This window comes from Conger conger, chromosome 14 (genome assembly GCF_963514075.1).
Source record: "Conger conger chromosome 14, fConCon1.1, whole genome shotgun sequence".
Classification (NCBI taxonomy): Eukaryota; Metazoa; Chordata; class Actinopteri; order Anguilliformes; family Congridae; genus Conger; species Conger conger.
The window spans coordinates 34,692,692-34,717,496 of NC_083773.1; the positions used below are offsets into that span (position 1 = coordinate 34,692,692).

Here is a 24,805-nt window from a genome sequence, read left to right on the forward strand (position 1 = left end):
TTTAATTTGTGGGTTTAATTTGAGGCATGAGGGTACATCCATATTGGGTGATCTGTTGAGGAATTACAGCGCCTTTTATGCATAGTTCCCTATTTCAGGGCGCCATTAACATTTGGGACAAATAGCTTCACAGGTGTTTCTGATTAATTTGATATTTTCAATGCCGTCCTCAGAGCAGGTACAATATAAGAGAGCTTTCAGTAGGCATATCTAATCTTGATTCTAGGCTTGACCGCCTGTAACTGATGTTTGTCAATCAATGTACCAGAGTACCAATGAAACTCAACAAAAGCCATTATGAGGCTGACAAATATGAAAAGAAAAACAGTCAGACATAGGCCAAACAATAGTTGCAAATGAAAATAAACAGTTACAGAAAGAGAGCACTGGTGAGCTCAGTAATTGCAATGGGACTGGTAGGCCAAGAAAAACCTCAGTCTGTAACACCTGTCTGGATGGGACTCTGAACCAGATGATTAAAGAATACAGATTACCTAGTACTAAATTTAACTCTTGTCCGGATAGAAAATAAGACAGCGAGACCCAAACTGTACTCCATTTATGACTCAAATCTAGGGGCCTGCGCCAGCAATGTAGTGAAATTCGCTGTTAGCTTGCTGGGCTTCAGTGGTCAATAGAAATGCGCCTGGTGATATTAAAACAATAATCCCCGAGCCCCCATATACATACAGCATCACAGAAAACGCAGAACGTTTGTTAAATGAAGAATACTTTTTAGTTTTCGTAAATTCCCCCACCCCACGACTAAGGCACATTAAAAATATGAGAAAGAAAAAAACGTTGCCTGTTGAGCTCAGTGGTTAGTGTATACTAACTACTTTTCTTTAGGAGAATGGAGATTTTCGTGCTGACAATAATTTCCGTGGGAAAGAGTTTAGTCCATCCCAAATCCAGGCCTAGTTTCTCCAGAGATTAGAGCACAATCGGGCCGGTTGAATTTCCCCGTTCTCGAAAAATGATAGACATTCAGTGGTAGCCAACAGTCGCTCGCTGTACAGGCTCTGGCAATCCGTTCTGGAAATTTAAAAAACCGCTTCAGCTGCGTACTTGCCATTAAACATTCTCAACGCGATTTCCCATTCCTCCAAATTCTAGAACTTTCAGCTGCGAACTCACCCGCTGTTCAGCAACGCGCTTTTACCAGTCCCTTCTCTAACACTTTCACAGCCCAAAGACACAGACATTAGTTTTTGAGCAAAGAAACAAATACAAATGTCCAACTAATCACATTAAAGGGCACAATAAAAATAAGCGGTATCACTACTAATATACCCATCGTAAAACAGAAAAACAGACATGTGGGGTGAACCAAAGTTCAGTAAACACATTTTGAGAGAAAAAAAACTAAACAAATTCCCTCCAAACTCACTGGACGGTGCTTTATCTGGTAGTAAGTCAATGATCCCAAACATACACCAGTGCTCTCTTTCTTCTTTTCTTGATTCCCCAAACAGTTATTTTGGTATGGTTATTGTTTGGGCTATGTAGCAGACTGTTTTTTATTTTCATTTCTCAGCCTCATAATGGCTGCCTTTATTTTTCAAAGGCAGTCAAATGCCTAGAATCAGGACTAGATACTGAAAGCACTCATATGCCTGCACTAAGGAAGTGATTGAACTCACCTTACAAATCAGAAGCACCTGTGAAACCATTTGTCCCAAATGTTACAGTGCCCAGAAAAAAAAAGGGGGGGGGGGGGGGGTATATATAAAAAGGGCTGTAATTCTTACATAGATCACCCAAAATGGATGTACTGTAAATACCTTTAAAGTAAAGCTGATAGTCCACACTTCAACCTCATATTCATCATTTCATTCCAAATCCAATGTGCTGGAGTACTGAGCCAAACAATATAAAAAACAATATTGTGTCACTGTCCAAATACTTACCTACTGTACTGCATTTGCCAATGTTACTTGCTTCAGCTGATGACATCTGATGCTATTTGTAAATGAATGCATCATGTCATGCCCTGTCATTTGACTGCATTGAATATGAAATACAGGTATTTAAGGGAGGTTTATGGACCCAAAGCCAATATGTGGATTCCTCAGTCCTCTGTACCTCCACACAGTGAAATGTTCAGTGTTCAACTCTCACAGACGGCCAGAGTGAACTCATATAAACTCTGTTTAGAGTTTAATTTCCAGCGGCTGTCTTACTGTGCAGGCCGTTTCATGTAACATCACACCCTCCCCGTTTGCTCTCTCCCTCTTGATTGGACGGGATGGGGGGTGTCGGGTCACGTGACCCCTTTCAGCCGCCCTAAGCTCCAAACAGCGACGATGGACACGCCGGCTCGGTCCGCGGGCGCCGGGCCGCGTACTGATACTCTTCGGCGCGAGGAAGTACAGCGACTGCACGCGGAGGCGAATGGAGACGCCCGTTCAGACGCAGCCAGGGAAAAGTGGGGCATGACCTAGAAGCGAACAGAGATTTGGACAGAAAAGGAGGCTGCGAAGGATGGAGGCGAGAGAGACAGACGGAGGGGGGGCAGAGCGCTTCTCTCCTCAGATGCTGTTTACTAACGCAGGTCGGGTGTCTGCTGTGTGGGCTCGCTGAGCGCTGGGTCCGGGCCAGGCGCTATAGCACGAGCAGTGCCGTCCGTGGTCAGAGGGGCCCGTTCTCTGTGTCCGCCGAGATCCGCAAACGGCAGGGCCAGGGTCCGTCCGCCCTCTGCAGAGGCTGGCCCGGGCACCCTCGGCCCTTTCAACATCTGAGGAGAAATTTGCACACATATCCGCCTCTGCTAAATGTGCTGGCACTGCTTAACTGACATAACTACATTCAGCGGCCCTGTTAAAAATGGTACAGTGCCTTTTTTATGTTATATCATTTTGTAGATGGAGATCTAGATGTTCTTTGTAGATGTTCTGAAGAATGATCCATGGTTTTTACATCTTCTTCCTCTCTTTTGTTTTCAAGAAAAATGAAATCCCCCCGACCCCATCCTCGCCTCTCTCCTGGAGGATTTGAGCCTTAAGTATGGCACCTCAATTCCGAGGTGAAAGGAAGCTACAGCTCGAAAAAATGTTCCTTTTAACGGGCTGCGGTGTAAACTGTCCAGTTCCGCACGCTTTGTCCTTTCACATGAAAAGCTCTCGAGTGGCACTCCTCCAGCTCCCGTGAGGAGCAAACCTGTCCTTGTGTCGTTTAATTGGCTCCCACCACACAAATCACAAGCCAACAAACATGGATGTTCTTCGGCAGAAAGGAATAAAGAGTGGGCAGCTCTGTAGTGTGAGAGTGAGCAGCTCTGTAGTGTGAGAGTGAGCAGCTCTGTAGTGTGAGAGAGTGAGCAGCTCTGTAGTGTGGAATAAAGAGTGAGCAGTTCTGTAGTGTGACAGAAAAGAGCAGCTCTGTAGTGTGACAGAAAGGAGCAGCTCTGTAGTGTGACAGAAAGGAGCAGCTATTGAGCACAGGTGTGTAATGCATGTGAGAGGGCAATGCAGACTGGGATGAGGAAGAGGTGTAGAGCAGGAGGACAGGGGGAGAGGTGATATGGAGCAGGTGGAGGAGGCGTGACAGGACGTAAAGCAGGAGGGGGACGGGGGGCGCAGAGCAGGGAGAGGAGCCCCAGGGCTGGGACGTAAAGCAGGAGGGTGCGCAGAGCAGGGTGAGGAGCCCCACGACAGGAGGAGGGGTACGAGGGGGGGAGGGGTCCAGATGGAGAGGTTGCGGTTACGCTCCTGCCTCCCTGCTGCTGCTTTTGGAAGAGCGGGCAGCACCCCACCATCTCTCAGCAGGAAGTAGAGTCACAGACTATGACCCAGATACGCAGTCTGCTGGCTCAACACCCCCGGTGAACAGGCTCTGTCCCTCACTCCCTCCCTGTCCTCCACTCCTTCACCTGCTCCTGCTCTGTGCATCCCCCCCTCTCTCTCTCCCTCCCTCCATCTTTCTCTCCATCTGTCGGTCTGAAAATGTGTTCCTTTCTGTATTTTGTGCTCCAGGGTTTTGGTGAAAATCTACCAGTGAAAAATCCAATCAGTGAGCTTATCTGAGCTACTGTATGCAATATAAATATTATAAATATAAAATAATAATATAATATACATATAATCTACACTATACTCATATTGTCTATAATCTGATAATCCTGCTGGTATAACTTGAAATTAAATGAATGTTCGTTGGCCTAATGCAATATTGCAACCTTTAATGTTACTGAAATGCAACAAGTTAACGAGCTTGATAAAGCACCATTATGTGGACAGCTGCAGTGGTAATTCTGTCTTGTTATCTATGGAGCTATTTAGCGATGTAGGTGACTGAACTGTAGCCTACCAATAGCTATACTAATAAAAGCCACAGCCAACCAGGATAGACAATGAGAGAGACAGCCATTTATTCTGTTTAGCAACAAACATTAAACATTCCATGACAGATGTGGTTATTATAGCAGGACCTGGAGCATTTCCAATTAAATGTCTGGTAGTGTGTGCGTACGTGCATGTGTGTGTGTGTGTGTGTGTGTGTGTGTGTGTGAGAGAGAGAGAGAGAGAGAGAGAGAGAGTGAGAGAGAGAGAGTGACTGCTGTCCCAGTCCACGCTCCATCAGTTTTCCATTTTCAATGCATTCTGCAGGTAATTTGAGAGCCTGCAAAGATGATACTGGTCAAAAGAAAGATGAGGTCACTCCGTTGCTTGTACTCAGCTAGGTGAATATTTCTCAGCACTCAGGGGAATTGTGGAGAGATGAGGCCTGATTGGCTTCACAGCAGAGCTATTTCTCTCTAAGAAAACATCTTTATTTTTCAGCATACATTCAAATCTGTTTGCATTATCATTTACAGGTCAGTCCTTGCTGTGTCTGGGAAGCCATTGTGATGTGTTAAAGTGAGCATGGCTAAAGCCAGCTAAATAACAAATAATAAATTATATCATAAGGTGGCACGGATGGTGCAGTGGGTAGCACTGCCGCCTCACAGCAAGGATTTCCTGGGTTCGAATCCCGGTCGGCCGGGGCCTCTCTGTGTGGAGTTTGCATGTTCTCCTCGTGTTTCCTCCGGGTACTCCGGTTTCCAGCCACAGTCCAAAGACATGCAGGTTAGGCTGATTGGAGAGTTTAAATTGCCCATAGGTGTGAATGGTGTGTGTTCCCTGCGATGGACTGGTGACCTGTCCAGGGTGTATTCCTGCCTTTTGCCCAATGTATGCTGGGATAGGCTCCAGCCCCCCTGCAACCCTGTTCAGGATAAGCAGGTTAGGATAATGAATTAATTAATTAAAATTATATCATAACCCCATGCCCCCCTCCCAAAACCAAGCCTCCAGACCACAATCAACCGCCATCCTTTTTAACATATGATGGGACTCCTGGGGTCAGAAAAGGTTGAACAGGTTACTGCCAGCTAAAATACATGCACTGCACTGCAATATCTGTGAATGACTCCTGTAGTGTTAACTAATTAACACTATCAATGGAACCTTGATGCAGTAGATTGTTATCTACTGCACGTGGCAGCTCTTAGCGCCAAAGCATAGTGTCAGCTTCCGTTCTTCATGCCTGCCCTGACAAAAAGATGCATGTGAATCTCTGTGGTTGATAAATGGCAAGTCAAATTTTCACGGCGCAATCACAGCCCGGGCAACACCTGCGGTCCACCGTCACCCATTAAAAATTTCATCGACTGGAATAAATGTCATTTCTGCTTATCTGGAGTTAAATTATGATTGATCACTCCTTTCTCAATCAGCTGCCATTAATATCTGCTCCATCCCTAAGACATGAGTGACTGCGACAACCACTTCAAGAGGCGAATTGCAGTGGCCACTTTCGGCTCTGGTACATCGCCTTCATTTGTTTTGCTAAAGATCAAGTGTGTGCGTTAATTATTCATGCCCGAGCAGCCTGTGAGGTAGGGTGCTGACCTTTTTCCAAAAGGTTTTGCTCACATATCTACAACGATTCATACCCTCAAAAACTCAGAGATGTTTAGCTTTTTCGGCTTTCGTTATTGAATTTTGAATAAAGTGTCGGAAGGAGGACTGAAGTGCGGCCGCTCGGTCAGGAAGAGGACTGAAGCGCGGCTCGCGGCTCCTTCGCGCATTCATGTTTAATGACGGCAGCTGCTCAGGGTCTGTTTCCATCCATTAATTCCCCAGTTTTAGAGAAGCCGGCCGTGGTAATGCTGCGGCGATGCTGTCGAAATGGATTCCCTGCTCTCTCCCTCTGGGCTTGCAGTAGCCGTCTGTGAAGCTTCAGGATCGACACACTGTGTGCGCCACATTACGCCGTCGTATCGACAGCTACACTCTGTGTCCATAGGAGGCGACTTGGCACAGACACACGTACAGATCAGCTTAATTAACGCGATACATATCGGTGAAATATTTTGGATGGCAGAGAGGAATAGCTTAGAGAGGTATCGAATCAAACGAAGGCGTAAATGGCCTGCTGTAGCAGCAGGAGGGTGTGCGCGAGAGCTGTCTGGAGCACACGGCTAACGGACAACAGCGCACTTCCTCCTCAGTAAGCTACCGGCACCACCCCACCCTGCGGGCCGCTGCGCCTCTGTGCCCACAAAGATAGCAGGACACCGACACATACATGAGCAGGGTGTTCAGGGTATCCACCGACCCTGGGAGAGAGCTCTGCTGATCTCCTTCCTTGCCCAAGTTCTGTGGTGCATTGATTTTCAGTCTATCACACATATGCTGTACACGACTGGTGGATGAAAGAATATGAATATGATATCTTTGAGTAAACTTTCCCGTTAAAGGGTTGACATGATGGGCATGTCCTTTGGCAGCCTGGTTATATGAAGCCATTTGGAATAAATAATGTAATTGAAGAGAAATAAAGTCCTAAAGTCATGTGAATGGGGCTCAGTGGAAGTGAAGTTTCAAAATGTAGGGCAAAGGCGATTCTACTGTTAAAAATCCAGTTGGCTGATCCTCCTTAAGCTTGGTTGGTGGTTGATGTTTTAGTCCTTTCTGTATAATATTTTGGATAATCTGCCAATTTGGACCACTCACTGCATAGAACTGTTCAGGGTGACATTTACATTTTCCTTTCTTTCCTTGTTAAGACAAGCATCTATTTTTGCAGTGGTTTAAATAGTGTTCTTGCTTTCACATTGGAAATCATGACATTTTACCTGAAAGCAGTGTGAAAATTTCAGCTTCAATTTCAGTTATTGAACCAGAAAAATACAGAATCAATTGACCAATATGACAGTAGATCATAAACAAGTTGTTTTTATATACATTTTAAACTATTTATATTAGTATAGTCTCTTAAATACAAATGTTTTGTAATCTTCTAGTATTAGCCTTAATACTGTGTCGCTGTCATTTTATTTTTATGGCAGTTCTGTATTATAGCAGCTAACAAATACTGACCTCACATAACTAATTCCTTTTTATTTTTCTTTTCTTTTTCTTTTTATGTGACATTATGGTTTTTTATGGGTTTTTATGCATATTTTCCTACTTGTATATTCACTTCATGAATACTGTGCTTGTGTAAGCAGTGTGTTTGTCTTGCTGCAGGATGAAGCCCCAGCCAATAAGGTTGGAGGAATTCCTTTCTACATAGCCAGACAGAATCTGTCTGCAATCTGCCACCCTCTAGCTTCTTAGTGAATAACCTAAAATTCTGTTGTTTTAAATATACTTTCTCCATCTCGTTAACCTTCTAATCAAAACCCATTATAGTATCTCTAAATGCTGATTTGAAAATCAGATTAATCTGTAAAAACTTTCATCTCGTAGGGAATTAAAAGACAATGAGGTTGTTTGTGATGCTGCTAGCTCAACCAACATCAGAGGAAAAAACATGCACACACAAGAGATAAGTGCAATTAACTAGAACAACCTAATGTAAAAAGTTGAATTAATCCACAAAAAAGAACACCAAACTGCATCTGTAAAATGGAAAAACATATATACATGTAAATACCATGAAATAAAAACTGATTGTTTGCACTTTTGTCTCATATTCATCTGTTGATCTTAAATCCAAATGTCTTAGGTACATATGAAATGCAACAAATTTCACTCTTCCATTAATATACTTTTTGTGGACACTGTAGTTATCACATCCAGCTACTGTGGCAGACTTTCTCTGCGGTGTATTTTGAACTTTGTAGTCCATCCCTACCGAAGCAGGATGAAAAGCTTTGTTCAGGGTAAGTTTGTTATTTGTCAGGGTAAACATGTGGCTAATGCACTGTGTGATTGTATTTCTTGACTATGAAATCCCAGATAAGCAACAGAAGCTTTTCAGCCTTGCTAGTCTTATCAGCAGGGGCTCCTGCTCTGGCAGTTATGAATTTGGAGTCGTAGGAAAAACTTTGGAAATGGAAGGCTTATCATTTTCTCTTATTCTGAAAACAGAAATCGGTAGTTTGGCTGCTATGAAGGTATAAGAGATTATAAGTGTGATAATTAATATTAGGGTGTATTGTATAAGGTGATAATATATAATATCTATAAGCATGCATTACTATGTGAGCATAATATTAGCATGCATTTGTGTTAGTATAGCAGTATATTATGATTTTAGTGTGTAATCATATTTGAGCGCAGCCATTGGCTGAACTGGGGTCCTTTCCTGCTGGATGTCCTTATAATGCATCTCAGATTCTGTCCACAGAAACAGGTCTCTACAAACTAGCCTCAAGAATTTTAATTAAGGAACAAATAAAACTACCATTTTATATGGAGCATAAATTCTATTTTTTTTTTATGTATTCACAGACTATCAAATATGATTGCAGTGCACCATTAAGGTAATACAATTGGCCAAAACAATTGTGTGTCGACTCAGTTAGTCCAAACGCAGCGCTATTCAATTCTATATTGAAGTATTTAGCTGGTGAGCCTGACGCTCTGCCCGTGAGTGTGTGGCTGCGCGCTCCCAGCTCGTCTGTGTTGATGCGATGCGTTGCTACAGCATTCAGTGAGAACCGTTCGGCAGCTCGGCACCGCCTCCGCTCAGCGTGCCGCTTTAAGAAACTGAGTCTGCGCAATGGGGTCCCGAGTTTAGTGGTTGGGCTGCGGTGAAAATTAACCAGAAAAAATAGAGAATAAAGGAGAATCATTCTACCAAGGAATAAAGATTGGACCCAGGACCTGAGACTGGAAAGCCGAGGCAGACTGAGGGGGGAATTTGGGGAGAGCCATGGCGGGGGCGGGAGTGAAGAGGAGGAAAGCCGGGCTCCCGGGTTTCTGCTGGAAAACCTGCTATTTTCATATTTTATTCTGGGTTGTCTCAGTCTGTGGTGAAGAGAAGACCTTCATCGTTGAGGTAGGTCAGAAGCGAGGGATGCTATAGTTGAATAACATGACAGCATTTATCCCCGCTTGATTCCTCTATGAAATACACCCGACGCAAGCACAAAAACCGCATCATTCTGAAGATATGAGGGTTTCAGATCAACTGATTGCAAACCGTGTTATTTATATGAATATTTAGCGGGATTAATTTACGGTGTATAATCACGAGAGCGCGGATGTTGTCAAATGAAGATGGGGAAAAAATAAATATATAATGAGGCAGTTCAAATAAACAACTTGAATTTTTTCAGATGAACAGCATACTGCTCTAGTGAATGGAATTTATTGGCATACGCTTGATTAGTGTAGCTCATAATACTGCATTTATATCACGCATAAAATATTATGCAAATGTAGGCTAAATCATTTATACTTTTACAGTAAAACGGAGGCTGTTCCCTGCACTGGAATGCAGGACTGTAAATGAAACAGTCTGATCTGTTGTCGGGTGAATTTCTAGGTTGATGAAGAGGCGAGTTTTCTTGAATGGGCCACTGAATATAAATTCGCCCTCCTTATCGGGATCTCGCAAATACTGATTAGGGACGTTTTCTCTTATCCTTACTTTTCCACTGAATATCGTACACATGGATATATTCCCAATGACAAGAAATTCATAAGAATAAATTGTGCGTAGAGTATTGCCGACATTCGCATATTGTCGACATTGTCCGTTATTTTGTTTTTTGTAGCTTTAATGACAGTTTATTTATCTAAAATGAGCACTGGCGGCAAACGAGATGAGTTTTTGTCGTCATTATTGATATAAATCAGATGAACTGGGCCCATATCTATAATTTCATATGCGTAGTTCGGATTGATCTAAATATTAAAGTACGTCTCAAATAAACCTAAAATCCACTGTATTTGTTTTCACTGCCAGCACGCCTTTTCATGTCTTTTACTTCTATAATAGGCGTTTTGTTTTTCATTCCAACGAAATGCGCTCAGTGTGTGGAGATCATGTCCAAGCAACGCCGAAGCATCACCCCTTTTAAGTGTACAGAACAAAGAATCCAGAATTGTTCATGCTTCCAAATATAGCGTCTTCCATAATTTATCAAAATAGCAGACAGACGCATATAAGCAGATGGGCAATGGTGACATGCAGAATATATTCAAGAAAACAAATTTCTAACCAGTTGTAAACAACAGCTTCTCTCTTTTCAGATGTAATAGTGAACGTTTTTGCAATCAGTCCTGAATGCAGTACATCGCGTCTAGTACGTTCATAAAAACACATACTGTACCCAACCTTTAGTTCTGATGAGGAGGGGAGTAACATCGTTTAATTGTTTGTCTCGATCTCTTTCCTTTCACCAAGTCTACCCATTGCTATATGTACCCATTGCTCACATGCATGTAGTCGGTTTAGGTTCTTGCTTTTGTTTTGTTTATGAGCCCACATGTACCAGAGGTGATTAATTGCTGGGAGTCCATGTATTCGTGTTATATAATCTTTGTGTATTTATTTCATATTCACATAATATGTCCAATTGTCTCCTACGGACGTCTATTGCTTTTAAATACAGTAAAATATATTTTTCAAAATACTTGGGATTATGAAACATTATGTGCTTCCAAACAATCTGTTGTTAGCTTGTTCTTAGTTAGATCTTCAGTCGCCTTCCACCGAAGGTGCAAGAGGCGTCGTTGTAACTGGCCCATAGTATCACTGAGCTCAGGCACCTCAGTGTTCATTCCAGGGGACTCTCAGCGTTCCCTTTGGCAGTCATTTTGTGGAACCGGGGGCAGTACGGTGGGTTTATCCCCCTCCGTCGGGATACACCAGTGCTTTACTGTGGAGCAGAATTCTTATTTTGATAAGGCTGTAGTTTAAAACTGACCCACCGACATTGGGTTTGAACTTACTGTATTTTGACGTGACACAAATCTTTGGCGGGTAAATAATGACTTAATTCTCCTGATCAGACATGTTAGAGCTCCACCCTCTCAGGTTGTGTTGTCGTACTTAGACCTTGGTTAAAAATGAGGGGGCTGCCTGGGCCACAGCGGGGCAGAAGAGTCTGACACTTGATCATATATATGTCTCAGTTAGGGCCAACAGCACGAAGTGTTTTGTGCACAGACATCTGGAGGAGCACTTATTGAATTGTGTTAAATATGTAAATGTGCTTATTGAACCAAAAAGTCTTTGCGTTTTCCTTGGCGCAGTGCAGAATTTCTACACTTATGGAATGCGTTGATGAGCCTGATGATGATGATGGTGATTATGATGGATATAGTTACGGTTGTGCTAAGGGTAATAGCTTCATATTTAGGGCCCTGCTGCTGGTGGCTAATTCCTGTGGGAGGGGTCATCAGCACACCCGTTAGACACTGCGAGGACAATGACAGAGAACTGTCAGCGTTTTGCAAAAGGCCACAGTTCTGATAGAGACAGCCATCATTAATATGTGCAACACTTCTTACCCAGAAGACAGTATGTTCCAAGTTGAATTAGTCACCAATGCTGTACATACTTATATATTTTAATGTTGAAAATGTTTCATTATATACTGTAGATGTACCTTAACATATTGAACGTTTTGTACAATCATATGTGTATGTTATTAAATATCAATCTACTGTAGTACTTGAAGCAACTGTTCATGCACCTCACGTACACTACTGGAGCATTCTGAAGCAAATAACATGTATAATATGCATTATTAAGTCTTATATTGTGAGGTATTTCTTATAGTTTTTCTGCATGTTTTTAATCCATGGGCTTAATCAGCTTTTTCCAGGTACATTTTCTGAAAGAAAAAATAATTTTCCCTCTCAATGCAAATAAGCTGCCACCATTTCCTATTAGCGTACATTAGTGTGCATATCACTTTGGCAACAGAAATGAGGGGTGCTGCTAAATAAACACAACACCTTGTGGATGTTATGAAGCCTATTACACTGCATAATAATCCAGACAAAGGGCCTGGTGATGTCATAAAATCTGATGGCTGATTTTAGCAAGAGCAACATCTAGAACGGTACAGTGACGTTTTTTAGATTCCTTATGGGAATGATAGGTAGTTTCACAGGAGCTAAGCAAACACAAAAGCACTTAATTGCTTCCTCAAAAACTGATTGGCTAGTTATCTGAGGTCGGCAGAATATTGTATTTGGTGGCTTTTTTTCATCTGCCAAACTCAATATAGCCTGTTTTGTTGACTGGACTATACTTAATATGTAATTATAAGACATTGAGGCATTACTCTTGTTCTGGGGGCCACCACATTATTTATTTGATACACAAAGTTCTACTGTATTTATTTACATCTTTCGATCTGAAGAGCAAGTGTTCAAGTTATTTCAGGAATGCAGGAGCAAAGGAGAAATGCTGTATATAATAATTACACATACACGATACATTGATTTTGAACAGCTCAGGTTTTTGTTACCCTCACCAAGCTGAATATGATAATAGGATGTATGTGTTCATTGTATACAGTAGCCCTGTTATAAAATCCTAAACAGTATAAAGTAAATAGTATTTGGGATAATAAATACATAAATAAATAAATCTGACTAAGGAGTACTGAACCATGTAAGGCAACAATGAAATGATGACAGATCTGTTTCAGGAAAGAAAATACATAACACTCGAGGGAAAGTGACTAATAAACGAATGGTGTTGCTTCCTGTTGAGCATATGGTGAGGCTAATGACTACATACTATTCCAATGGAACTATTCCATTTGTACAGATACATTGCAGCTTGTAGGTATTTGGGCAGTGACACAATTGTTTTGTTTTGGCTCTGTACTCCATTGGATTTGAAATTACGTCTGCACAATATGAGGAGAATAACTTGCAATATAACTTGCAATAAATAAATAAATATTAAAGTGTAGGAATTACATCTCTTTTTATACAAAGTTCCCACATTTTGGGGGACCCAAAATAATTGGATAATTGGGTGATCAGCAGTTTTTTGGCCAGCTGTGTGTCATTGCAGAATTAGTTCATGCACAGGGAAGCTTACAAAATGTTGATTCCATTTGTGGCATTTAAATTTTGAGTCTGTTGCTGTTGTCTCTCAACATGAGGAAAGACATGTCAGTGGTAGTAAAGCAGGCCATCATGAGGCTGAAGAGCCTGAATAAACCAAGACATAGCCATCGAAAGAGACATAGCCAAAACATTAAGGGTGTCTAAATCATCTGTTCGATACATTGTCCAGAAGCAAGACCACACTGGTCGGCTCATAAATTCCTGGTAGACCATGAGAGACCATTGTAGTGTATGACAGAAGAATACTTTAAACTGAGAAGAAAATTATGCCTTTTCAACTGTCAGACAGATCAAGGCCACACTGCAGGATGTAGGCATAGATGTGTCAAAGACGACCATAAAGGTTAGACTACACTAGCATGACCCAGAGGGTTCACCGCTAGATGCAGACCACTAGGAGAACAGAACAGCTAGCTTAATGTTTGCTAAAAAAGCACATTCATAGAACAGATTGACAGATGAGACAAAAATTAACCTGTACCAAAGTGAGATGAAGAGGAAAGTGTGGAGAAAGAAAGGAACTGCTGACGATCCAAAGCATACTACCTCGTCTGCGAAACATTGTGGAAGTACTATTACGGCTTCACCATGTATGGCTGCCACTGGAACCGTCTAATTTCTCTTTACTGATGATATGGCAGCTGATGGCAGCAGCAGGATGAATTATGTGGTGTACATAAACATGCTGCCTGCTCTGATACAACCAAAAGCCCCAAAACCTATTGGACAGTGCTTCAGCGCATCGCAGGACAATGACCCCGAGCGTACTGCTAAAGCGACCTTGGAGTTTTTCTGGAATGTTCTTGTGTCCAATGTCAATGACCTGAGCTGAATGCAGCCGATCATACGTTTACCTTGAGAAGACGAGACTGAAGGGAAAAAGCCACTGAAACAAGCTGGAGCTGAAGATCACTAAAAGCAAAGTATTTGCAACCAATTGCTGAATATGAAGACTTTATTTAAGAAGATGTTTGTCAGTCCAATTACTCTTGGTCCCCTAAAATTGGGGGTAAGGGCTGTAATTCTTCCACGGATCACCCAATATGTGTGTATTGTTTAATTTCAAATCCAAGGTGGTGGAGTACAGAGTCAAAACCACAAAAATGGTGTCACTGTCCAAATACTTACAGACTGCTCCGTAGGTCTAACTACCGAAGTTTGGTAATGGTAAAATGCTCATAAATAATTTAGCTGGCCAAAGTGTGTTGCAATTGTGCATAGCCCTGATTTATTTGCCTTCCTCCTTGCTTAATTCTGTGCATGGAGACAATTTCATACTGTATTCAGATCATACAGTTGAACATTTATCTATAATATACACACATTGGAACAGTGCTGAAAGAGATTATGAAATATTACTGTTATGGTTTCCAGGCAGCAAGTTCAGAACACATTTTTCATGTTCATTTGTGAGCTTTCCAAAAAATACACCTACGTTAGCAAGGTATTGTAGGCAACGGGGAGGATTTTTTTTTGTGGTTTCTGAAAATTGGGTAGTCAGATTATTTGATAAGCATTTTGCAATGATGGTTATTCCTGTGTATATACATTGTCAGCCATGCCGCTAAGCTGGAAAAATTGTTCTAAGAATTGAAAAAACGGGTTCTTCTCGCCCCAAGATTAGTGCTATCAGAGAAATGACACAATATCCTACAGAAGATGTGACCACTCATGCAAGAAGTAATTGCCTTTTGGAGTGGTATCATCAGCTCCATATCCCCTGCATGTAGAAATGGAGCTGTGCACCCCGTAGTGTTCAGACAACTGGATGAAGTTAATTTACTGGATCCATTCTCAGGATTCTCTGCTATGTTGCAATTGCACATGTTTCAGGCAATGAAATAAATCCAGGTTGCCTTATTAGTCAGCTCATTGATGCTGTGGCCACGCATAGTTTGGCTATGGTGTTAGCTTAGGACAGTAGAGGAGAGCTGCTTACATTGCTATGTCTTCTGGAGCTCTTTTTGTTTTCTGGATCTGGGACTGTGTAGCTAGGGAGCCCTGTGGCTAAAATTTCTGGAAACATTCATGCAAATATGATCACATTATGCTAATCCTAGCCGTGAGTGACTGAGGTAATAAAAAAGTGTTTTCTGTTACAGTCCAGCAGGCCAAAACCCCCAAACCAACTCTTACCAGGCTCACATTAAATCACATGCGTTCAGCAGCTGCTCTTACCCAGAGTGACATGAAGAATAAATCAGGTGCAATCTCTGTTTTGCTGCTTGTCTGCTGACTGTTTTAAATAAGATGATACAAAAGGTGTCAGACCCTCCACCCACCAACTGCTGCCTGTCACCAGTTACCAGGGCCTCCCTTTGATGAGAATCATCATCGAGGCTTATAAATGTTCATTCTGGCTGCTACTCCTATTTGAGAGAAAGCAATAACAGGCTGTAAAATGCTTGCCGATATGATTCGATAGAACACAGGCCAGTGCAGGACACTGGGCAATATTATTGGATAGAACACCCCTCAGTTGGATGCTGGCTGATATCATTGGATACCACACAGGACACTGTGGGTTGCTGGGTGATATGATTGGACAGAACGCAGGTCAGTGCAGATCACCGGGTGATATGATTGGATAGGACGTAGGACGCTGTGGAATGTTGGCGGATATTATTGGACAGAACACAAGCCCCTGTTTCGATGCTGGTCAATATGATTAGCCTGTCAGCTGAGATCAGCAAATTGGGCTTTTATGTCTGGAAGAGCGTCTCTCACATTTTGGCAGCGAGCTTCACAGTGATGTTTAACAGTGGCTGCGGTGTCCACACGACTGAGAGGGTTGAGCCTGGTTTCAGAGAGGGAAAGATGGGCATGAGTCACTCCACTAATGTGCGTCTTTTTCTGGGAGCGGTCAATAGAATTATGAGATGGGCATCTCAGTGGGATCTAAAGTGGCATTAAGATCTCTGGGATGGGGACAGAAGCTAGCTGAGAGATCACAGCAAAACAGTGTTTTGTAAAAGCAGTCTTTAAGAAGATTGGCGAGATAAGACAAAGAACTGGGAATGCAGGAAGTCAGTGGTATCTGTGATGCTGCAGTGAGTTATGTAATATTTAAACACTTGGCCTATATACTGGAGATTACTGTAAGATATTTATTTCATGCCTTTTTTTGGGGCTTGATACAGTATGTTCAAGCAGTTGGAAGTGCTTTGAATCCCAGAAACCATTTAAAATACAAACATTGAAATCCTTTTTTTAAATTGTCTGTGCAAGGCTTCGATAAATTTGATTCAACATTATTGGTAATTGAGAAATATTAATTTTACCTTAAGACAGCGATCTATTTGAATGTACAGTTGTTCGAATGAATACTGTGAAGTAGAATTAGGCATAAAGCAGTGGAAAAAAACCCATTTTGTTCTTGGTTTCATACCTTAAGTCACCCAAATACAGGAACACACACTGGGAAATTAGACATTGGAAGCACATTGCTCGCTTTGTTCAAACCCACTCAAGGCAGTCCTGCCTCCAGTTTTTTCAGTTTTAATAATCACCATAGAAACAAGGAGCCATGTCCACTGTTCTTTTATTCGCTGGAAACAGTAAAGACGCCCACATGGGCCCTACACTTTTACAGTGTGCGATAGCGATGACTAAATCAAGAAATAAAATGCTCGGAGTAACGGGAGGAGCTGGTTATAAATGTCTGACAGCAACCATAGTCCACGAATATTCAAAAAATATAACTAACATTGCCAAAACATTTACAGCTACAGCAGAAATACACATATTCTTTCAAAGGTCCCTTACATCTGTGCCTGTTTAACACATAGACCAAGAAATCAAATCAGTGGAGTCCATCCTCCACACAAAACAAATTTATGGAATTTGTCTCATTTCTATTAGCTTTAACTTTTGGATTACTGTAGTCTCAGTGTATATTGAGAGATGTCTTCGATGTCAATAAAATAATATCTGGGGCACCATCTCATTTTGCCAACCTGAATTGAAATGAGTTCTTGAACATTTTAATTAAATTCCCTGAAGTTGTCATAGATGCAAAGTCTGTGATTAAGAGATCTGGCTGCCCCTTAATACACAGTAAATTATGAGAAACATTAGACTTCAGATTTAATGAGCTGCGTAATGGATATCCACACATCTTTGCTGTAGTGCATTATTGTTTGCTGAGAACTCATTTAAGGACAGCTGACATAGTCGGCGTGACCATAAGTATAATTCGTCCTGAATGCGTCTCTTCCTGAGACCTTGCCGAGAGAAGCATAAAAGAAGAAGAGACATAGCTGCTCCGAACGGCTGCAAAACAATGCCCCACGCAATATCAGTGACTGCCACCGCGATTCCGCTCACGCCGTTGGTCTGCCTGGCCGATACTGCCAGCGTTGCTGTGATGGAGACCTGGGAGTGTTTTTGTTTTCCTCCCGGTTAGGTTTTTTTATTCATGGCTTTAATTTCAGATATTATTCTCCTGTGCAGTCTTGGGCTTCAGCCGGGGCAGAAGAAACAACAACAGAAACTTGCATTTGTTTTTGTTCTATTGTAGTTGCTATCGTTGATAATAAAAACAAAAACAACAACAACAACAACAACAACAACAGCAATAATAATAATAATAATAATAATCATAATAATCATAATAATAATAGTTAGGTTATAAGGTGTTAGGGTGCTGGTGTTCTTGGATGCTGATATGCTTGCAGTGTAGCCTGGTTCTCTGTCTTAGCAGTAAAGCTGTATATCGGCCTCCTTTGTTTGCTCGAGAGCTCTCTCCTCCTAGCCTCTCGGCTTCCCCTCCCCCCTCATCCCAGCTCTCTCTCTCTCTCTCTCTCTCACTGTCTGCTGTTTCCTCATCTCACCGTCTGACCCCCCCATCTCTCTAAGGCTGTGCGAGGTAGTTTTTCGTTGGCATGGAGAGGCCCTGTGCTTACATCACACCCTCCCTCCCTTCCCTCATCGAGCCCGTCGCCGCGGCCCGTCCTCTCGCTGGGGAACTGGAGATGCCAGACCTGTGGCTGCGCCGCGCTGCCGATCGATCTTCACCCTTCCTGCGCCGGCCACCTTTCTCAAAGATGGCCGCCTGATTACCTCCGTCTGCGAGGTTGGAGATCATACGCAGCCCGGGTAACCTGGGAGAAGGCCTTCGTATTGTTCCCCAAAGAAAGAACGGGAGAAACACAGGATGGCGACAAAGGAGAGATGGAAGAGTACACGTCGAGTGAAGAGCTTCCTGCTGCCTTCACTTGTGATGCAGCAGCAGTCCTGCATTCTCTCCCGCATGGTGCATGCATTTGAGCTGCATGCCACTGCACCGTCCCACTGCAATTGTAGTAATTCAGTGTTATTAATTTCACATTTTTATAATCCAATACATTTACATGATATTAGCTCCGCTGGTAAGAGCGGTCATCTGGCAGTTGGAGGGTTGTCCGTTTGATCCCGCCCTGAGTGTGTCGAAGTGTCCCTGAGCAAGACACCTAACCCCCAATTACTCCCGATGGGCTGGTTGGTGCCTTGCTTGGCAGCCTATCACTGTTGGTGTGAGATTGTGTGAGGAATGGGTGAATGAGAGGCATGAATTGTAAAGCGCTTTGGATAACAGTGCTACATACTTTCAGTGAGCACTTTATTAGGTATTTATTAGACTTATTTTTTTTACTTATTAAGTTTTCTGCTGCTGTAGCCTATCCACATAGAAGTTTGACACGTTGTGTATTCAGAGATGCTCTCCTGCATAACACTGTTGTAATGTGTGGTAATTTACGTTACTGTCACCTTCCTGTCTGCTTCGACCAGTCTGGCCATTCTCCTCTGACCGCTCTCATTAACAACGTGTTTCTGCCCGCAGAACTGCTGCTCACTGGATGATTTTTTTTTTCCGCACCTCAGGCAAATTCTAGACTATTGTGCGTGAAAATACCAGGAGATCAGCAGTTTCTGAGATACTCAATCCACCCTGTCACTTAGATCACATTTTTCCCCCATTCTGACATTTGTTCTGAAAAACAGCTGAACCTCTTGACCATGTCTGTATGCTGGTATGCACTGAGTTGCTGCCACATGATTGGCTGATTGAATATTTATTTATTTATGGCTCGCATCAAATTTAAAACTTTGGTGCTCGCATACCAGACAGTTAAAGGATCAGCCCCTGTGTATATTCAATCCCTTATCAAGACCTATACACCAACAAGACCCCTCCGTTCTGCCACTTCGTGCCGTCTGGCGCCTCCCCCTCGCCACACCTGCACGACGGTGGTGGAATGACTTCCCGGTGAATGTCAGAACGGCAGAGTCTCTGACCTCCTTCAAGCGCAGACTGAAGACCCATCTCTTCAGGCTACACCTTTCCCTCCCCAACTTACAATCACTGATTAGCCTTAGACCGTAATGGCACTTATGTATAGATATCGTTACTTGTATAGGTATTGTTGTTTTTATTGACTATTGTTGTATTCTAGCTGCCAACAGTGGTATGCTAGTTTGAAAGCTGATTGTACTCTTCAAGGGTTCTGAATTTCTGTATGTTTACACTAGGACTCGGAACTGTACTGTCCTCTCAGGTCTACTTTTGCACTTCTTGTGATTGATTTGCACTTTGTTGTACGTCGCTCTGGAAAAGAGCGTCTGCTAAATGCCACGTAATGTAATGTAATGTAATATTTGCTTCAACAAGCTGGTCTACACGCCTGCCTAATAAAGTGATCACTGGGTGCCGTCCATTTACCATTCCATAGTAGAGACAGTAATGCTGCAGGTAAATGTTCACTTGCTTTTTGTTTATGGAATGTATTGTCTTTCTGTTACAAGAAGTATCTGAAGTGCCCTTTAGACCACCCGATGAAAAGATCTCGCAGACAGGAAGTCTGTTTCATTGGCGACAGGAGGGAGGTCCCACCTGCTGGGAATTTAATTAGGGACACGTGAGGGGCACCGCTGGGAGATCTCGCATCATTCCACGTGTGTCCCCCGGCACTGGAGACAGGATACAATGTAAAGGGCAATATGTCACCCCTGGGTAAAATCTGCCTCATGTTAAATGAGTATACCGCAGCCACGCCACAATAACCTTTAACAGATCTGTATTTATGGGATTCAGGAATAAGACGACGTGTGCGTTAGCGTACGACTGTACTCTGCGGACGATATTTGTGTTGAATTTGTGTTCGATTCGTGTTTCTGTGGCTCATGCGACTGATACGATGCCCGGGTGTGCCACATTCATTGTAGTTTAGGCCTGCTGCGCACTCCACCTGGCTGCGCAGGAGTTCGGCTCAAACCCGGCAGGGATTGAGAAGCAGAGATTGCTGGCAGCGGCGCTGAAGCCCTACCTGCCTCTTAGCTGCTCTCATCCTCCCCAGTGCTTTTTAAGATGCATCAGATTTTGGCAACATTTAGTAACGTGCTGCAAAAAAACACCATGTAGCTGTGCTCTGGAGTCTCCAGCTGTTGCAAACACATAGAACTTAATCAAGAGCTGCCATCGGGAAAGGAAAACAGATTGTGCTCATTGACTAAATGATATTGCCAGTGCTAATGTTGAATAACTTTTCTTATTCTTGGCTTTGTTGGCAATTCTCAGTAGTATGTTCACAGTTGTATGTATGGGATTGTGACAGAGAGAGAGAGAGAGAGAGAGAGCAAAGGAGGTGAGGGCATATTAGCAACCAAGAACATCAGCCGTGATAACAGCATCCAAAAGCACCAGCGACCTTACACCCTTATTATCATTATTATTATTATTATTATTATTGTTGTTGTTGTTGTTGATATTATTCTAACATTATTATTGCAACAATAACAACTACAATATTACAAGACCTGAAGCTGCCTTTTACTTTATTTCACAGTTCTGTTGAAAACTCTTCATTGGCACAGAAATATTTTTAATACGAAACATACATTTTGATTTGGCTCCACCCTTCTGCTCTGTATTGATTGTAGGGTTATGAATGTTGGCAGCAACTTTTCATCATTCAAATGCATTCACCACCACTGGCCAAAGTGAGAGTTTATTACACATAGATTCCCAATCTCTGCTTTTGCTGTACTAATCACAACATAACTGTAATTAACTGCTGATATGTAAAGACATAAATTGAAGTTATGAGATGAATGTACTGACAAAATGCCGAGAAATGCCATTCGAGTGATTTGTTCAGTGCAATTTGTGTACCAGTGTGTGTGTGTTTGTGTGTGTGTATGTGCCAGTGTTGTTTTGATAATAGACTTTGGAAGAATTATAGATATAGGAAGAGTTAGAAAAGTGTGGGTGTAAGTGAGAGAAGCAGGTTAAAGTCAGAGAAACTGAAAGATTGTTTTGCCCAAATGGCGGCCCCTCACACTGCTCGTGCCCCAGTGAGGCCGGTCATCAGGGTGGAGTAAAGCCTCCTCTGCCGCCCCTCTTACCCGTGAGATGAGGAGGGTTTCTCCGCTGCGTTCTGTGACGTGGTTCTGTCTCCATTCTGCTGGTGTCCTAGGCTTTAATGATGCTGTAGTAATTGTGGCAGGAAGGCTGGTGAATAATTTAACCTGAACGGCTCTCCCCAGAGCTGCTAGCACCTGCTAGCCGAGCTGAGCGGCGTGAGCTCCTAACACTGAAGAATAGAAGGTTTTAGGGGAAAAAAGGAAAATTGCGTGTGGCAAAGGAAAACATATGTAGCAGTTCTGCTGTTAATCAACAAATAATATGAATGTGTGTTGTGTGTTGTGTTTGTACGTACACTTGTACATGTGTGTGGGTGGGTGGATGTTTTATCCTATTCTGTATTTGAATGTAGTTTTCAGATATAGAAGCACAGCAGACATTTATGCAATCATCCTTCAGTCTGCAGCCAGCTGCAGTTTGTCTTTTCCTCTGTAAGGTGGCAAGAAGGATCTGTTGATATGATTCCTGCAATGCCTTAAACCTTTCAGTTACCCACTGTGACTCATTTTGTTGGTCTCGGATTACAATGTACAGCACAGCCTGCAAATTTACTTTCTGTTCCTCTTCCTCTACAAGTACAGTGTTTTTTTATTATGTTAGTGCTGTCATCATATATAATGAACAATATCATCATGTGTCAGTGTATACATATTTAGGTCTTCTCACAGAAATACGGCTTGTACACAGTTGCTCCCTGGGTGATGTGTGTGTTCTGCATGTGATGTGTGGTTGCGAGCTGGGTGAGAGTGTTATAATGGTGCTTCTGTGGCACGGTTGATCCCCAGTTTTCAGTAAGAACACAAGAAAGTGCCCGCACTTAAGATAATTACAGTGAAAGAGAAGAGCGCTCGCTTGACATGAACATATAATGGGAGCTACGAATAACAATGGGAGGAGTGAGGATTAATGGATGTCATAATGGCCAGTACCAGGCGCTGCCAATCATGGCTGGTTCCAACTAAAATTATTTGCTTTCTATGGGAAACAACAATGATTGGTTCATCTTGGGGAACATATGATAGCTCCACCATTTTGTAGTTTCGTGAGACCCAAAGTCCCATCACTGGCTACAGGGGGTTTTTGTGAAAGAGTAACACCACCACACAATCTTCATCGTATCCTCATTTTGCATTCTTTTCATGAGGTCTGAGTGAGACCCATTCCTTCCAGCCAAACAACCAATTGATCAACCAGTCAATCAATCAATCAATCAATCAATCAAACCAGTCTGTTTAAAATACATGGTTTATAGTCTTCCAACTGGATTTCCTAGGATTAACGTGTGATTGCATTATTTTTCCCTTCAGACTTGGCTGAAGAACTATGGCTACCTGCTCCCACACGACATCCGGACGTCGGACCTGCGGTCGGAGAAAGCCATGCAGTCCGCGGTCGCTGCCATGCAGCGCTTCTACGGGATCCCAGTCACCGGGGTGCTGGACCAGACCACCATTGAGTACGTTTCTGTACACCCCTAAACCGTAATTCAAGGCACGGGAGTGGCTCACTGCTGGGAATGTTCCCATGTGCCTTCCCCATTGTACTGGACTGAACGGTTTTTATATCTGTGCTCTGCAGTTGCACGTTTGAGTAATGCTGTGTGGTGCAGCGCGCGTGCCGTTGCAGATAGGGCATTAAACATCGCTATTGAGTCAGCTCACAGAACTGAGCGGTGCACAGACTAAGGGACACTTTTTAATGGAGTATCAATCTCCAATCTGCAGAAGGTGCAGAATTTTGAACCGTGGCCCTTGATGTAAGTGGAAGTATAAATGGATAACTGAAATGGTCTTGTTTGGGATATTGTAGTAATGGTTACGAATAAACCAAAGTAAAAACAATTTTTTGTTTTTATAATCCTTGTTCCCCACTTTGTATCTGTATGTTGAACTTACATTTCAGAACCACCTCTACAAGACTAGGGGGATATTATCTGAAAAACAAACAGAATTTAGGAACAATTTACAAGTTTTACCTCTGAATAGCCGAATAAGTGAATGTTGTTATTAAACATAAGGAGCCCATTTTATTTAGGCCGAACTTCAGAACTGCTATGGTTGTCACGTTTAAAAGCAAGAGACAGTGGGGAAAATATTTTCTTATTGCTTTGTTGTCTATATTTCCAGGTTTGGTCAATTTGTGGTTAGTTGATAGTTGCTTTGCATTTGGGTGTTTTCAGCACATTGTTGAACATGTTTTTTCAGTGTAGATAGCGTCAGAATGACACTGTCAATACTGGTATATGCTCCAAGTATAACATTCTCAGTAACACCCTCTGTGTACAACTCTCTCCATAGCACCCTCTGCTCTGTGTGCAACTCTCTCAATAACACCCTATGTGTACAACTATGTGTGTGGCATTTGGCAGACACTCTTATCCAGAGCGACATACAGTTGATTAGACTAAGCAGGAGACAATCCTTCCCTGGAGCAATGTGGGGTCTGGAGCAAGGGCCCAACGGCTGTACGGATCTTATTGTGGCTACACCGGGATTAGAACCACCGACCTTGCATGTCCCAGTCATTTACTTTAACTACTACGCTAGAGGCCGCCCCCTCAGTAACTCTCTCAATAACACCCTATGTGTACAACACTCTCAGTAATGCCCTCTGTGTAAAACTCTCAGTAACGCCCTCTGTGTAAAACTCTCAGTAACGCCCTCTGTGTAAAACTCTCAGTAACGCCTTCTTTGGCCCCCAGGTGGATGCGGAAACCTCGCTGTGGGGTCCCTGATCACCCCCGGTTCAGCCGCCGGGTCAGCCGCCGGAGGCGAAACAAACGTTATGCTCTGACAGGTCAAAAATGGAGACAGAAACACATCACATACAGGTACGGCTGCCTCACCTCTACTACACTCCCCATGCTGCCCTGCAAAAACCTTGAACACCCCCTCAGACTGTTATGTTGTGGATAAATAATGCATGAAGGCATAGCAGAGGCCTTGCAGAGATGTGTCCATATGCTGCATATGTGCATCTAACTAAAGTCAATGACAGTGAATGGATTAGATGATGGATCTTGCTCAAACTTTCCAAAATAAAGTAAAAAAAACAAAAACATTGTAGGTATATTTTAGTTCAGGCT

General features: G+C 42.7%; 1 protein-coding gene across 1 annotated transcript in view; it reads left to right on the forward strand.

The window, feature by feature from the left end:
* The first annotated feature begins 9,150 nt into the window (after positions 1-9,150).
* Positions 9,151-24,805, forward strand: part of mmp24 (matrix metallopeptidase 24) — a 28,594-nt gene continuing 12,939 nt past the window's right edge. The window contains exons 1-3 of the mRNA XM_061219631.1: positions 9,151-9,276; positions 23,028-23,176; positions 24,422-24,550. Coding sequence (XP_061075615.1) covers positions 9,151-9,276; positions 23,028-23,176; positions 24,422-24,550 — 404 coding nt within the window. The remainder of the gene's footprint in view (positions 9,277-23,027; positions 23,177-24,421; positions 24,551-24,805) is intronic.